The sequence below is a fragment of the Pundamilia nyererei genome, unplaced genomic scaffold (genome assembly GCF_000239375.1).
Source record: "Pundamilia nyererei isolate P.nyererei 1_Seehausen unplaced genomic scaffold, PunNye1.0 scaffold00228, whole genome shotgun sequence".
Taxonomy (NCBI): Eukaryota; Metazoa; Chordata; class Actinopteri; order Cichliformes; family Cichlidae; genus Pundamilia; species Pundamilia nyererei.
Genome location: NW_005187629.1, coordinates 315194 through 330037, shown reverse-complemented (window position 1 = coordinate 330037; position 14844 = coordinate 315194). Strand labels below are relative to the sequence as shown.

The 14844-nt window shown below is 46.4% G+C and overlaps 1 protein-coding gene across 1 annotated transcript in view; it reads left to right on the top strand.

Annotated features, from left to right (window-relative positions):
* Positions 1-14844, top strand: part of jmjd1cb (jumonji domain containing 1Cb) — a 121183-nt gene that overhangs the window by 88130 nt on the left and 18209 nt on the right. Inside the window, exons 4-11 of the mRNA XM_013914829.1 lie at positions 3679-3784; positions 3942-4066; positions 4624-4767; positions 8357-8627; positions 9442-9993; positions 10063-10405; positions 11569-12475; positions 12579-12779. Of these exons, the coding sequence (XP_013770283.1) occupies positions 3679-3784; positions 3942-4066; positions 4624-4767; positions 8357-8627; positions 9442-9993; positions 10063-10405; positions 11569-12475; positions 12579-12779 (2649 nt within the window). The remainder of the gene's footprint in view (positions 1-3678; positions 3785-3941; positions 4067-4623; positions 4768-8356; positions 8628-9441; positions 9994-10062; positions 10406-11568; positions 12476-12578; positions 12780-14844) is intronic.

Sequence of the window (14844 nt, the reverse complement as noted above, 5' to 3'; positions counted from 1 at the left end):
TGTTACTAGAAAATTGTGGTCTGAAGCTGAAGAGCAGCAGCCAGATAATAAAACTGTTAGTGCTGACTCACCAATCTGACCAAACGATGCACACACTGTTTCAGATCTGTCGCTCCACCTTTCTGCAGAGATGCTCTCTGTTACTCTCACGTACAGCAGAGTAGAACTTTACTTCATGTGTTCATTAAATGCTCCTAAAATGCTTCAACAGCACAAACACAGTGGACAGGAGCAAGCTTAGGAGGCAACTGCTAACCACATAGCATGCTTATCAGTCCAGTATCAAAACAGCCGAGTCATATAAACCACAGAACAGATGCTGTCCCGCTGCCCCAATTTATTACTAGAGCACCAAATACAGATTCATCTGTTAATAATAGAGCCGACCAAACACAGTTTCCTTCTGTTAAGTGTAAATTCACTTTGAAAAGTCGAGTCTGATGAAGGGGATATGGGGTTTAGGAGCTCAGCAGCAACATCCAATGGAGATGTGGCTGGAAACCACAAAGTACCAAGTATTGGGTTTCACGGAAGCTGCTGCCCGCCCGACTCGTTGATGGTGTCATGAGGGGACGTTCAGTATTGTTCACATTGCAGGATCACTTCTGTGTGTTTAAAATTAAGAAGTTTTCTTTGTTTTCCTCCATGAATGTGACTGTTGGGGGAGGAAGGCAGCAAGCAGCTGACACACCCATTTTAATAGTGTTCAGCTGACAGCCTCAGAGCAAGTTTCTGGCTTTATGCCCTGCAGTGTTCCTAATACAAAAGCTGCTCTGTGCTGTTGCACAGTCACCTGCTGTGTCTGACTGAGACTTGTGTGGGAGACTATGATGCATCGTATGTAAGAGCGCCGTAAAACCACGTGTATAGAGTCAGCACTCAGATCTGACAAAACAAAAGCTTTGGAAGTCTGCTCGTCTTTGCCAGCTTACGTCACTCATTCAGTTTTGACTGCCGTCAGAAAAAGGAGTCAAATTGTTGCTGGACTCGAGTTAGTTTCAGAACATCGTTTCAAACTGACATTACTGCAGGTTTGAAGCTTCATACTGACTAACAAACCAGGCAACATCATAGCCCCGCTGTTCACACACAGAGAATAGTGTGTGCGCTCACTGGGATGGATTACGAGTTAGAGGAGTCTATTAACAGAGGTCATTAGTCATCAGAAGGACAAACTCTAGAATATGAGACACGCTGCTTTCCACTGGGCTATTTTTAGGCTACACTGGTTTAATTTGGAGTTAAAAAAGGTTTTGAAAGTAGAGCACTGCAGCAGGATCAGAGAGGGAGGGGAAGGAGATGAAAGAGAAGGTGAAATGAAAGCGGCCTCACTTCCTGCCTCTGTGTCTTTTTGACTCCTGCCACTCTTTATCTGTGAGGAGACGTACACGGACGGGTGCTCACACCCAGTTCTTATCTCACAGTTTTGTAAACAGTAATTAACAATAGAGACGATTATAGATGATCTCATATATGAGAAAACGCTCAGAGATCAGAGCAGCTACTGAGCTGTCTCGGCCCGTCACCAGGATAAGGAGCAACTCGTCTTATTTGATTGAAACACCAATAATCCGTTTTATTCTGGAACATGTCAGCTGTAGTGCACATAAGCTCCTGACTGAGCTGCACGGAGCTGTGAGACGGCGTGGTGTCTGTGGTTTGGTTACTCGTCGTCTTTTAGCATCCCTTTGTGTCTGTGATGTCTCTGTCTTATACCTGTTACCTTTTTACTGTCACAGCAGAAAATCTGTTGTCATAGAAAAACGTAATTATCGATACTTTGAATGTGTTACAGCGAAGGGATAAAGAATAAAAGAGCACGTAGTAGTGTGCAGAGTGAGGGCCTTATACTGTGAAGTCAAAACGAGGTCACAGAAGAGTAAAAACGAACACTTTGTGGTACAAAGTGTTCATTAATACACGAGTCGGCTCAGAGGGATGAGCGGGCGGCCGTATGATGGTGAAGAGCGGCGAGCTGCAGCCCTTGGCCGCCCTTCCCCTCTCTCACTCTGCTTTCCTGTCACTCTTCACTGTGTCTGTAAATAAAGCCAGCAAATAATTTAAAAATAAACAACAAGTACACTAGATCTAAGAAACTACTCCAACAAGGTGTCATGTAGGGATATGTGTGTGAATCTTTCTGGTATTTGTGGCTCGCTGCCACTGACAGTAGAGCTTCACAGCTGTATGAATATCACGTCTTTCAAAAACACTTCATTTTTTCCTGGTTTCTAGTTTCAGACTGAATCTGGTTTTTTTATAAACATCATCAGAGTTTGACAGGAGTTGGATTTTTAGATGTTTTCAGTCACTGCGGTGAGAATCCGCTGATGTCTCAGCCATGGTGGTAATGCTGGCGCTTTAGATGCTGCGTCCACACTGGGCGGGATTTGCTCTGATGATGTTTGATGACTTGAAGTGACGAAGAGAAAAAGAACCAGCGGCGATGCGAGATGGTCCCGACTTTTCTCACCTGGGAGGTGTGCGGTGACTGCGAGCGCCAGGGCAGGATACGACGGCTGACACATGACCTGCTTTTACAGGATTACCGAGACAACCAAAGGATGACACGTGTGCAAGTAACTGCCATCTGCTTCACAGCCACCTTTGACGAGCAGTTTGCAGCTTTATATAAATAGTTTCAGCGGTCGTCGGGATATAAATAAACTGAACGCACAAAACAACAACAAAGAGCTTGTATCTGTGCCCCAAAATAAGGTCGTTAAAACCCTTTTTCCTGTGCAAGTTTCTGTCATTGTAGTTACTACTGCTGACTCCACCCACAGAGTCCAGCTCCCCGTGCTAGCTCTATCATGTTTCTGCTTTAGCTTTTACCAAGACAGGCCTTTGCACAAATAAACAAGCACTGCTACCCTTCCCAGAAGTCTGGACTGAGGGAGGAGACTGCATTAGTTAGTATTTAATCCTTTAACAGCCTCATGTTCAGTCATTAAACAACAATGCTGCTGTACATTGTGCTAAAGCTCATGTAGACGATCAAAAAGGCACGTTTTTGTTGACACGACTGCTGTATGAACATGCATGAAAACATCATAAAACACTGAAATGTAATGCATTAGAAAAGAAGTGTGAAAACCTTTATTCTGTAGATATGAACTGAATTGAGCAGGAAAAGTGTCTGAAGATTATTCCAGGCTTTTATCTGAACCCACAACATACTGTGCGAGCGACACATCCATCAGAGGAAGCAGGGATGTTAGCAGAGGGAAAATCAGTCTGTTATTACAGACGGAAAAATCCAGAACCGGAAAGAAGGATCATTGGATCTTTTCATCACCCACATTCCAGCAAGTACGGTATGATGATCCCAGTCTGGACTGAGCACAGGGTGTGAACCATTCATCAAGGAAGAGACGTCTAGATTAGACTTTGCAGAAGATCCACGAGCTAGCAGCAGCCTGTGCAAGAAGGACACGGAGGCTCTGACACACTGTGACGTGTGGGCTTCGCTTACATAACTCTGTTTTCTTACATTTGGGACTTTTGTGGTCACGTTAATAAAGAAATGTAAAGATTCTAACGAGTTTTTGAAGTTGAAATGAACACGGTGGCACCGGGAGCTGAGAAACATCGTCTGTGTCAGTCTGGTTGTTTCTGAGCTGGCTTTGACTCAAACACGTGTTTAATCATTTGCTGGTACTTGTTGGTGTCTTTAAGGATGAGGTGGACAGTCAAAGCCCAGTGTTAAGAGACAACCCTCAGCTCCACGAAGAAGTGAAAGGCTGGCTCAAAGACCAGAAGGTGCAGGAGATTTTTATGCAAGGTAAGTCTTTGTTTGGACTGTGTGGTCGCATTTTAGCATGCCGTCTTATTTTGCTAAAGCTCACCACGTCAGTGACATCGTTACTGTAATAGTTGTTGTATAAGGAACATGCAGTGGGACTATAACTGCAGTGGGAACTGTTTCCTGTGGCTCGCAGGTCCCTACTCATTAAATGGCTACCGTGTGCGTGTGTACAGACAAGACTCGGCCACCCAGTGGTTCACTGGTATCATTACACATCACGACCTCTTCAGTCGAAACATGGTCGTTATGAATGACCAGGTACGTGGATGCACTCGCACACAGTTATGTGATGTTATTATTTAAGTAGTTTTACACTGTGTGAAATGGATCGAAAGGATGGGACGTGTGACCTTAACCTGAGACACAGCCACCCCTCTGTCTTCATCGTGTTTAAAAGAATAATCATTTACAGACGTTTCATCTGATTTCATCTGCTATTAAGAGACAGAGGCAAAAGGAGTGGAGTTTGACTTTTCCCGTTAGCCTTCAATGAAAGCAGGCATGAATCTGACACCGCCCAGTTACTGATTTACACTGAAATCAGATTGATAGCATAGATGGATCTACTCAGTCTCAGAAGTGTTTGAATCTTAGTCACCTCAGGGTCAGAGGCCGTTTCGGTGTATCCGAGGCTGAAGGATACCTGTAATGGTTGGTTAGCAGTCTGCAGATATTCTGTTCTTGCTATAGACCTGTACATGCAGAGTAACGTAAATACTCTAATGATGTTGTTTACATTTGCATCTGTTCATCATTTGATATCGTTTGAATTCTCCAAGATACGAGTGTCGAATGAACCTGGTGTGTGTGCTCAGGTGCTAGAGCCTCAGAACGTGGATCCATCCATGGTCCAGATGACCTTTCTGGATGACGTTGTTCACTCTTTGCTGAAAGGGGAAAACATCGGCATTACCTCCAGGCGCAGGTCGCGATCCAGTCAGAACAGCAACGCTGCCCACGTGAGTACGGACACAGAAGCAAATATGACATACAGTGATAAACTATCTGTCACCTGTGCTGTAGGTACTCAGCGAAAAATTAGAAATGAGGAATAAAGATGGACTGTATGCAAAATATTGAGTTGATGAGGGTGTGGAGTTGAGACGAAACACACAAAGCTGTAGAATAAAAAGATTGGTGTACTCATGACTGTCGAGCTGAATGCATCCAGCACGTGGCTTTTGGTGTTGTTTCTGTTAGCGAGCAGCTGCTGCTTTTCATCTAATCTCAGCATCATCTGCATCCTCCTGTGTATGTGTCCGTGTCAGAGACATTGGTCAACACAGATCTCTGAACGCTCTGCGTCGTCATCCTTATCCTCAGCATTCCCTGAACAGGGCTGTGGCTCCGAATCTTCCACAGAGCTGTTTGACCAATGTCCTTCCTTATTTTCTGTGTTCACCGTATCTTTAAATTGCCAACTTTGCCTTTAACGTAAAAGTTTCTATGAACCTCGCCTAAGAGGTTAGACACTCAGGCGCTCTGTTGTTCCGCTCACCTCTTGGCTCCGTGTAATGTGCCTGCGGTGTCAGCAGGTGACCATTAAACTGTGGTGATGTAATGTCAAGTTGCCACGTACTCGTTTGAAGCAAGCTGGTGTAAGGAGCTAACGTTGAACTCTTAGCCAGTCCCGCAGTCAATAACAACATTTCTCCTTGTCCCACATTTTCTTTGTGTTCATTTCATTTTGTTATTTTTCTTTTTATTATTTTTTCCTGTTGTCGTTGACATTTTAAAGATGGCGGGAGGGAGACCCGGCGGGACCACTGGCAGCACTCAGGTACCCCAGAACCCCCACTGCTACACCACCTCCCAACCCTCCAGTCCTACACTTTCTGCAGTAGAACAAAGCTGACAGACGTCCTCTGTGCTCAACATTTTCACACACCCCTAAATCTAACTCAGGCCCAGGGTTGTACTTACAGTGTGAAGCGCCGTGATGCGATTACTGTTTTCATTTGGTACTTATAAAAGAACACGCTGAGTATCTGCAGTGGAGCTCTAATTCCACACATCTGCACTGAGATGCAGTCTGGGGCCAGCGTCACACACTGGGACGAAGCTGGAAACACGGTCAGTGATCAGCTTCAGTGGAAGCAGACTGATCTGTCTTCTCAGTCTTATAGGTTCATTTCTGTAAGTCAGGTTTTATTAAATACTACTGGCTGCCTCAGCAGGCACTCGGTCACATCAACTATCAATAGTTTTACTCCATTGGTCTTTTGGACTGCTCGTGGAGTAATCGAATAAGCAGACAAATTAAACTCTGTGACAGTGTTTGTTAAATGAATATAGCTGACCTGCCTAAATCATCTGAAACGTATAATATTCGGCCATTAATTCAGTTTAAAACGTTTTCTGTGAACACCGATTGCATTAAACCTAAATCTGTGCTCGGTGTTCATGGAAGTCAAAGACAGCAACGTTTCACATGTTCATTAAAAGAGTAACCAGGCCAAAGTGCTTCTCACAGCGCCATCTACTGGCTGCTTTAGCCTCCGCCACACCCCGGGTAATATAGCTGCTCCCAGCTGTGACGGTGTGTGTGACCACAGAGGTCAGTGCAGCAGTGTGGGGTTGCTTTTTGCTATGCCTTTCACCAAGGATTAGATCACGTGGTTCAAGGACTACCTCTCACAGACACTGAATGTGCTGTGCATCATGTGCCTGGCTGTAGGTTCTGTCCTTATCGAAGCCACGGTTTGACCGCTTTAGCACGTGTCCCTCTCACGGTCAGCAACGGGACAGAGTGAATAAACACACTGGCACAGCAGCCTCCAACATGTCAGTCAGAGTCTGTAGGAGTTGTGCTAACAGGAACAGACTAAGATCGACCACACGGCGCTGAATGTTTGTCAGCTTCTAGTGATTACAGGGAAATAACCACGGGCCCATGTTGGTCATGAAAAGTGGATAGGTGCTTAGTTCAATGACTCACTCTGAGGCAACTTCATTGACCTGCTGACGCTGGGAATTAAGGATAACGCTGACTAATGGGAGAGAAAGGAGCGCCCACTGCCACAAACAGGAAGTGAATGAGGCCTCGGTGTCAGCCTTCACAGCGATGGAAACAAAAAACTCCTAAAGACCTCATTTCACTTATTTCACTTACAAATGGTGACGTTCTCGTGCAGCACAAATGTAGCCAGATCGGCATCACTGTCATCTATAATGAAAAACATGTCGTTTTCCAAAGCAGAGCTAAAGCTAGATAATCACATGCAGCTCGTTTATTGTAAATACAAATTGGACATTTAGCAAATTTAGTTCCTTGTAAACATCTTGTGAATTGCACTGACTGCTGTGTTGCATAGTAGTCTGCTGCATGCGTACAGTAAATCGTATTGAGCAGGTGTGCTTTCAGGGACAGGGGTTATCAGCCTGCAGACCCCTGAACACCTTCAGCAGAAATAGATCAGCAGGTGCAGCATTGTCTTTTACTATACTGGCGTACTGGTTTGTAGGTTTTCATCTACTTTACAGACAAATGCACCTTCATGTTCTCTGCAGCTCTGGGACCTCGTTACCTAATATACCATAAGAAGCAGAATGACAGTGTCTTTGTTGCTGTGCCAGAGTCACAGTATCAGGATGTGCTGGTGATGCTGTCACTGATGAGCTCTCTCTAGCCTGAGATCAGCTCACTGCCCTGCACTCTGCAGCCTATAAAACCCAAGTTAAGGACAGCTCCAGTCATCCGTGTGTCATCTTCCATCACTGCTGTGGGGGCATCATAGCAATATTGTCCTTCCTGTCTGCTGTGGGTCATTTGAATGACGGTAGGCAGTGACCCTCAGTTGCAGTCGGGGCTGTTAACTTTGTGCTCTTTCACACCAACCCCCCAGCAGACTGATAGTGTTAGCTGTGCATCTTCACCCACCAAGTTAAGTAGTCTAAACTTCACTGACATGATTTCACATATTAAACTAGGCAACTGCATAATAGCTACTGTCTACCAGAAGCTTCTGTGCTGTCACTGGGACCCAAAGCCTGTCGGGTAACCTCAACACTGCACAGATGGAGGTTTGTTCCTGTCCACGTGATAAATAGGAACATTCTCTGAAACTAGAAAGTACAAAGTAAAGCCTGATGACTCCAGCCTGTTGCAGGGAGTGTTCGTGTCTGTGGACGTTCCTCTGACTGAAGCTAAACTCAGGCGTGTTTTAAATTAATTGCAGAAGTATATCAAGCAGTCATACATGTCTGACTGTCGTATAGATACCATATAGAAGAACGGTGTGTTTGTAGTAGTTGTTTCAGTGTTCCTTTCTTACCTCATAATCTGTACAGTTGCTTCACACCCATGGTAGCCCAGTTACTTCTTTTGTTTGTTGATGTCATGTGTAAATGTGTCAGCCAATGCTTGATTGTGTGCAGCATACAGCCTGCCAGCCGTAACAGTGAAACCAGACAATAGAATCTGATGTAGGCTTTACTGGTGTTGTTGAGGTGCACGTACTGGTGGGTAAACTCAGACTTGTGTTTGTGATTCTGTAGATTCTGATCATAAATTGAATTTGTTATTTATTTCTGTTTTCATTCTTGCAGAGTCATTACACACGAGCCCAGGCTAACAGCCCTCGCCCCATCATGACATCAATAGGCCCCAACTCTAAAGCCTCACAGGGCATGCTGGCCTCCCAACAACTGAGCCAATCGCAGCAGAGTCAGCAACCGGCCAGCCAATTACACCACTCGCCTGGTGGCAGCGGGCGGGAGCAGAGAGAGCAGCGCAACTCTCGTCCTTCCAGGAGGAAGGGATCAGATAGCAGCGTTCCAGAGGAGGAAAAGGACCGAAGAGAAGAGGCCGCAGGGCGAGGTGAGTCGGGTTTCATCACAAGAGAGCTAAAACATGCACACATGTGAAGGCGTTTCATGGAAGCCACTTAAAACTCCAGTTAGTGGTTGTGGTAAAAAGCCCAGTTTCATGTCATATTGAGAACAATAAATGGAGTCAAACAGAACAAATATCATGCCTGTGTCTCAGTGAAATCACAACAGCATAAATGCTCACCTTTCACAAAGTGACTTCACCAGAATGTGATGTCACGGTGGCTTTCCCCATCTTTTATGTACAGTCTATGACCTTAACCTAACCTATGGAAAAAAGAAGCAATTTTTGGTCGCTGTGCAAAAGTTAGCTTAACGTAAGACTCGGACCAGACGTTAGATGTTAGATGTATTATGCACCATCATATTTAGTTTGTAGGTTTCTGTTCAGGAAAGTTGACTTTTGCGCCTCACCCATGTGTGTGGATCTGACCCAGTTTAGTGGCTAAACCAGTCCAACCTCTCACTGGCTCTGCGGCGATTACGGTCATGGTCAGACTGAGGTTTTACCTCCAGTGCTGAATATTAAAACTGTGCATTCTGACAGCCCCTAACAACAGGTGGGTGGACATGACGATTGAACAGTCCAACATATTAACAGAAAGTTGTGTGTGTTATGTGACTGTGCAAGTGTTCTTGTGTCGTTCCTTAACGTCTGAGCAGCAGCTTGCCTTTGTTTGTGATACTGAAAATGTTTCAAATGTCTGTAAAGGAACCCAGCTACACGACGATCTGTCCAAAATAAATCTACCACGAGTCTCACACAGCTGCAGAATGATCCCACCTGTTTGTCGTTTGTTCAGAGCCCAAGTCCAAGGTGAAGCAGTCTGCGAACAAACGCAGGAAAGGTGACGAAGATGAGAAGAAGGCGGGTCCAAAGAAGCCGAAGACCGACATGACATCCGATCTGTCCGAGAGCAGCGACTCAGAAAATCCTCACAATAAGAGAGCCGCCCACTCCTCTTGCTCATCTTCTTCCTCCACCTCCTCATCTTCCTCCTCCTCCTCCTCTTCCTCCTCCTCAGAGCCCAACTCTGAGAACGAGCTAAAGACTCGCAGCGACGTGAAACCAAGTGCCATTTCTAAAATGGAGGAGGACGAGAAGCCGCTTCTGCAGGGACCCGAGACCAACGATTCCTCGTCTGTCATTGGCCGCCTGTCTCCATGGGCGGAGCTTCAAGCAACAGAGGATGTCAAAAAGAGCGTAGTGAAGGAAACGAGCAAAATGTTATCAAAGGAAGACGAGGAACTGGTCGCCGTAACGCAGATCACCCAGTCTCCACGGCAACAGACGCCGCTGATGTCTGATGTTGTCCAGGGCGGCGTTCTGGAGAACAGCAAGAACACTGTGAAAGGTGAGCTGCTGCAAGTTTCTCATCTCTGACGACGCTTCAGTGTTCTTACTTTGTTGTGTTTTCTTTTAGCGTCGTCTCGATCCCAGACGCCGTCGCTGTCCCACCTCCACAGCGCCGGTGTGATTGACATCACAGATGACGCCCAGGCCACCGTGCACCGCGAGAGCTCAGAGGCTGTGTCGGCACTGCTCGCTTCTGAAAAGGCCGAGTCCACGGCCCTTTCGCCTTACCTCTCTCTCAACCCTTCACCCGTCTCCTCGCCTCCTGTAGCGCCGTCTCCCTCGCCATCGGAGGGAGGCCGCAGGACGGAGATGGAACCTCCCGTGCAGCATCAAGGCATCTTGGGAGGCGGCGTTACGGCGACTAAGAGCGTAAGCAGCAGGCTGGAGTTTGCGTCCTCTGAGGTCATCAGGTGAGTGCAGACAATGTTTTAAATATTTCAGCTCACGTGTTTTTACCTGATGCTGGGACGGCGCCCGAGCGACATGGACGCCTGCGACAGAATGAAGCGACGTACGAGTTTAAATTGATACAATAGCTGTTATCTCAAGGTCAGAGGTCAAGGTTTCTGAAAATCTGGTGACTGCGATAATTCGAGATCAAGGCGACATATTCTATTGAAATTCATCCCGTAGGTGTGGTGCCTGAGCCGCGGCTGTAAAAACATTAATGTGGTGGTGATCCAGCTGTGGAGTGGGACTACTTTTCCCAGGGCCTTTTCCTTACTCCAAAACCAGGAGTTGGAATTATTCCCGGTGCTGTTTGAACCACTGCTGGATTTGTGGGCCTATTTTAGGAGAGTAAAACACTTTTTTATATTAAAATATTAGCAGTCAACACAAGTTTAGCAAACACAATGGATGGTCATCAAAACTAGAACCACATCTGGCACAGCTGTGATCGCGGCCTGCTCTGGCTCCTAGCTACTGCACATTTGTGGCTTTGTGATTCCCTAAAACCTGCAGATTGAGGGAGATACTGAACTTTGTTTTACCTGGTATGCATAAATATATATTCTTTACGTATGTGTTTATTCCTCCAGTGTGCTTTGTGTACCAAAAGTATTGCTCACTTAGCCAAGATGTTGGGCAGCGCACTGGATGGTGGATGTCACTGTTAAATAGAGCAGCCCACTAGGACCCCTCTGTGTTTGGATGTTCTTGCCATTCATGTAGACTCTTTCTGGTTACTGTAGGCTCCAGTGCAAAGACATGAATGTTAGGTTCCCACCTTCTCTCGCCTTTTGTAGCCTTGAGATAGACTAGCAGCATGTTTAGGATGCACCCTGCTGTTTCTCCTGTCACACTCGGAGAGACCTGTGACTAGGCTAACAGGAAGTACATGGATAGATGGAAAATGACCTGGTCGGGTCAGGGTTAGACAAAGTGGACTGAGGATCTGAAACTGAAAAAGAAACGTGTCCCAGTCCTGGATCGTAACTGAATGCAATCACAGAAACCTGCCCTGGACCACATGGTGATCTGAGGACTTCTCTCAGCGTTTAACTTTATAGTCTTTCAAATATGGTCAACATCAAACTTGCTTCTTACTTTTCCTGCTGTGCTTTTTTCCCAGGCCCGTCACATCTATAGCTGAAAATGTGTTGCTGGTGGAAAAGGAGAAAAATGTCCTTCCTCACCATCATCTTCATCAGCAGCAGCACCATACACTACAGTCGTTCCACGCTGGCATGAAGAGTCCCTCTTTATCTGAAGAGACAAGAAAGCACCCTCAGCAGCAACCAGCCCCCCACAAGATGAACACGGTGCTCCCCCCTGACATATCTAAACCTCAGATCAGCTCCAGCCCAAACCCCGCTCACCTGGACTCCCTGAAGCAGAAATCCCGCCCCGACAGCTCTCAGAGCCCCTCCTACCCCAACGCAAGTCAAGCTGATCTCGTCAAAGCTAAGGCCCACGCAGGCCTGGCGGACATCTCTAAACCTAAACCTAACACCTCCCCCGAGGTATCTAAACATAAAATGCTGAGGTACTCGGATACTTCCCCGCCTCCACCGTCTCGTTTGCCAGTTAAAATCGAGTTGGCAGAACCTCCGCGGTCTGGCTTCAAGCCAGTGCGGCTAGAGTCGGGCGCGGTCAGTACGAGCAGCAGCACAAAGAGTCCGCTGATTATCAAGAAGAATGAGCCCTTCACTGTTTACAGAGACCCAGCTCTGGTTCGCTCCGACGCAGAGAACTCCGCCTCTGCAACAGTCTCATCCAATCACGTGGCAGCCTATCTCCATCCCCACCTGCACGCGTTGCACTCCCCCCACTCGCCCTGCCTTACCCCTGCGTCACACCCCCACGCAGCTTCCCATCTCCTTGCTCCTGCTCACACCTCCGCCCTGCCTCACCCACACCTTTTGCCTCCCACTGTGCTCCCAGCCATGGCCCCTCCTGCAGCATCTCTCCACCCTCGACTCGACTCTCCGGGAGGTCTGGGTCACCTTGCTCTGCCCCACCAGCAGCAGTACCTACAGGTGTGCCTCCTGTGTGCTGCAGTCCTGTACTGTGGAGAAGAGTAGTGTCTTTGTCTTTTTACCCTCATTAAAGAAAAGCTAAAGATGCGTCTGTGTGTTTCAGGGCCAGGGCCACCATTCGCCATCTCTTCTAGCCCAAGCTCACAGCGGGGCTGCAGGACTTGGTCTGTACCCAATCCTGTGGCAGTACCCCAACGGAACGCCAACGTCCTACCCACCAGGGCTCAACCTGGGTGGACCCACGGCTAAGTGGGTCCACCCTGAAAATCCTGTTACTGTGAACTCTGAGGCCTCTCTTAGGAGGGTAGGTGTACAGGAGCACCCATGTCAGCGTGTTTGCGTTCATATTTCCACTGGTGAACAAAGATAAAGGGTGTGGTAAAGGCGAAGGAAAGATTTGGTTGGCAGAAAGAAGAAGTGTCACCTTTAAGCTATAGTCTGTTTCTGTTATACGACAGTTCATTCAACAGGATGACACGTGTCCATATGTCCATATTAATTTTATCGAGATGTCTGTTTCCAGCGTGCTGACGCTTACAGTGATTTACTCGTTTTGATGTTCAAAAGTTCGCTGCTGTGGTTTTTTCTTTAACACTGGCAGATGCTGTTGCTCCCCTGGTTTCCTATAAGCCTGTTGGCCGTGAGCATGATGTGTGACACAATAATGAAATAAGACGCTCACCTGTAAAGCCCAAATGCACGTCGCTGAGCTCTATGGATGGATCTGTGAAAGTCTGCACCTTCCTAAAAATGCCTTCACAGCACTACAACGCTACATTGATGCTAGTAATAGCAGTAGTACAGAGCTTTGTGATACCGAAGCCTGCCACCTTGTGGATTATATTTTAACAACATACAACTGGCTGGTGTGAAAGGAATTATTCTTTTAGTATTTTAATGGTGTGTAGCGCTTGTTCAGTTTTATGTTTTAGTCGTCTAAACCATAATTAACAGGTCAGGTGAGCGATGTGTTTCTGGAGCTGGTGCCAAAGTAACACCAGTTGTGTGTTCATTCGGGAACGTAGACTTTAAACTGACAGCCTTGAAATGTCCACTTTCACATTTAGCATCAGTTGCAGGCGTAGAATGGGTGTAAAAGAGCGATATAGCATCTGTTTCTGAGAAATGCAGACGATTACGATGCACCTTACACCTCCAGTTATTTCTCATTTCCAGCAGGAGCTTCACTGGTGACCAGAGGTTTACGTGACCTTTTGCGGTCTTGCTCTGTGACCTCAGTAAAGACATGTGACTTATAAATCACAGGTTGTTAGCTAGTGAGCGTGCAGCGTCCCTCAGATCCACAGTTCGTGTTCCCGGGATTGTGACGCGCTGACGACGTTTGGTTTTAAAAAGCTGAGCAGACTAAAGTCCTCCCTGTGTGGAGTGGGTTCACCGGTGGGTGACATCGCAGTGACTAGTCCAATCCAGGGAGAGTTTCTGGCTTCAGGTTGCATTAGTCATTATTCGTAGTCCGTGGAGGAAACCTGGGGTCGGACCCCTTCATGTGCAGGCTGATGACATCCAGCAGCTTGTTCCCTCCATCTGTATTCCAGAGTTTGGTGTGATTGTCAGAGTTTGAGTGTGATTATTAGAAAGTGCTGTGTGTAGGTGTGCGTTGTTGAATGTGACTTAAAACACTCGAAGCAACAACACAAATATGTTTTAGGTGAGCAGAAAAGTGGAATACAAGGCCTTTATTATCGGTCCATATCAGCCCATTAACCATTTCATGTTGATTAGAGGAAACGCACAATCAGCCGACAACACCTGCCACCTTCTTCTTTTATCTTTCGGCCGCTCTCTTCATGGGTGGATCGTTACCTTCATCTCATCCTGTCCCTAGCATCCACGCCCCTCCTCTGAGCTCCTCCCCTGATCAGCCCTGTATAGTGATAATACACAACCCTGCACGTGTCTCTAAAACGAGGCGTGCTTCCAAAGGTAAAAACACATTCGTTAACCATGAAGTGAAGGATGGTCAGAGCTGAGGACGACTGACGTGACACCTTTAAACTTGACTAAATATATTCAGTAGTTTTAGTAAACAGGCTGCACAAACATGTTCCAATCATATATATGAAACATGCTGTGAGAAAAAAACTATCTAAACATTTACAGTCAGTGTGATTCATGACATGTTTTAACATTATTGCTGTTAGGTCAGACAAACTGGCTGTCTGTCAGTATCTTCATATTCATAGCATATCATGGCCTGTGAGGCTGGATTCCAGCTTTTGCATCCAGAAAGAAAAATGAATAGTTGTGCACTAACTAACAGACAGCTGCTGCATAAAACATCATGTTCAGTATTAGCATGCATTTTAGAGGTGGGAATCACCATACATCCCACGATACGATATTATCAC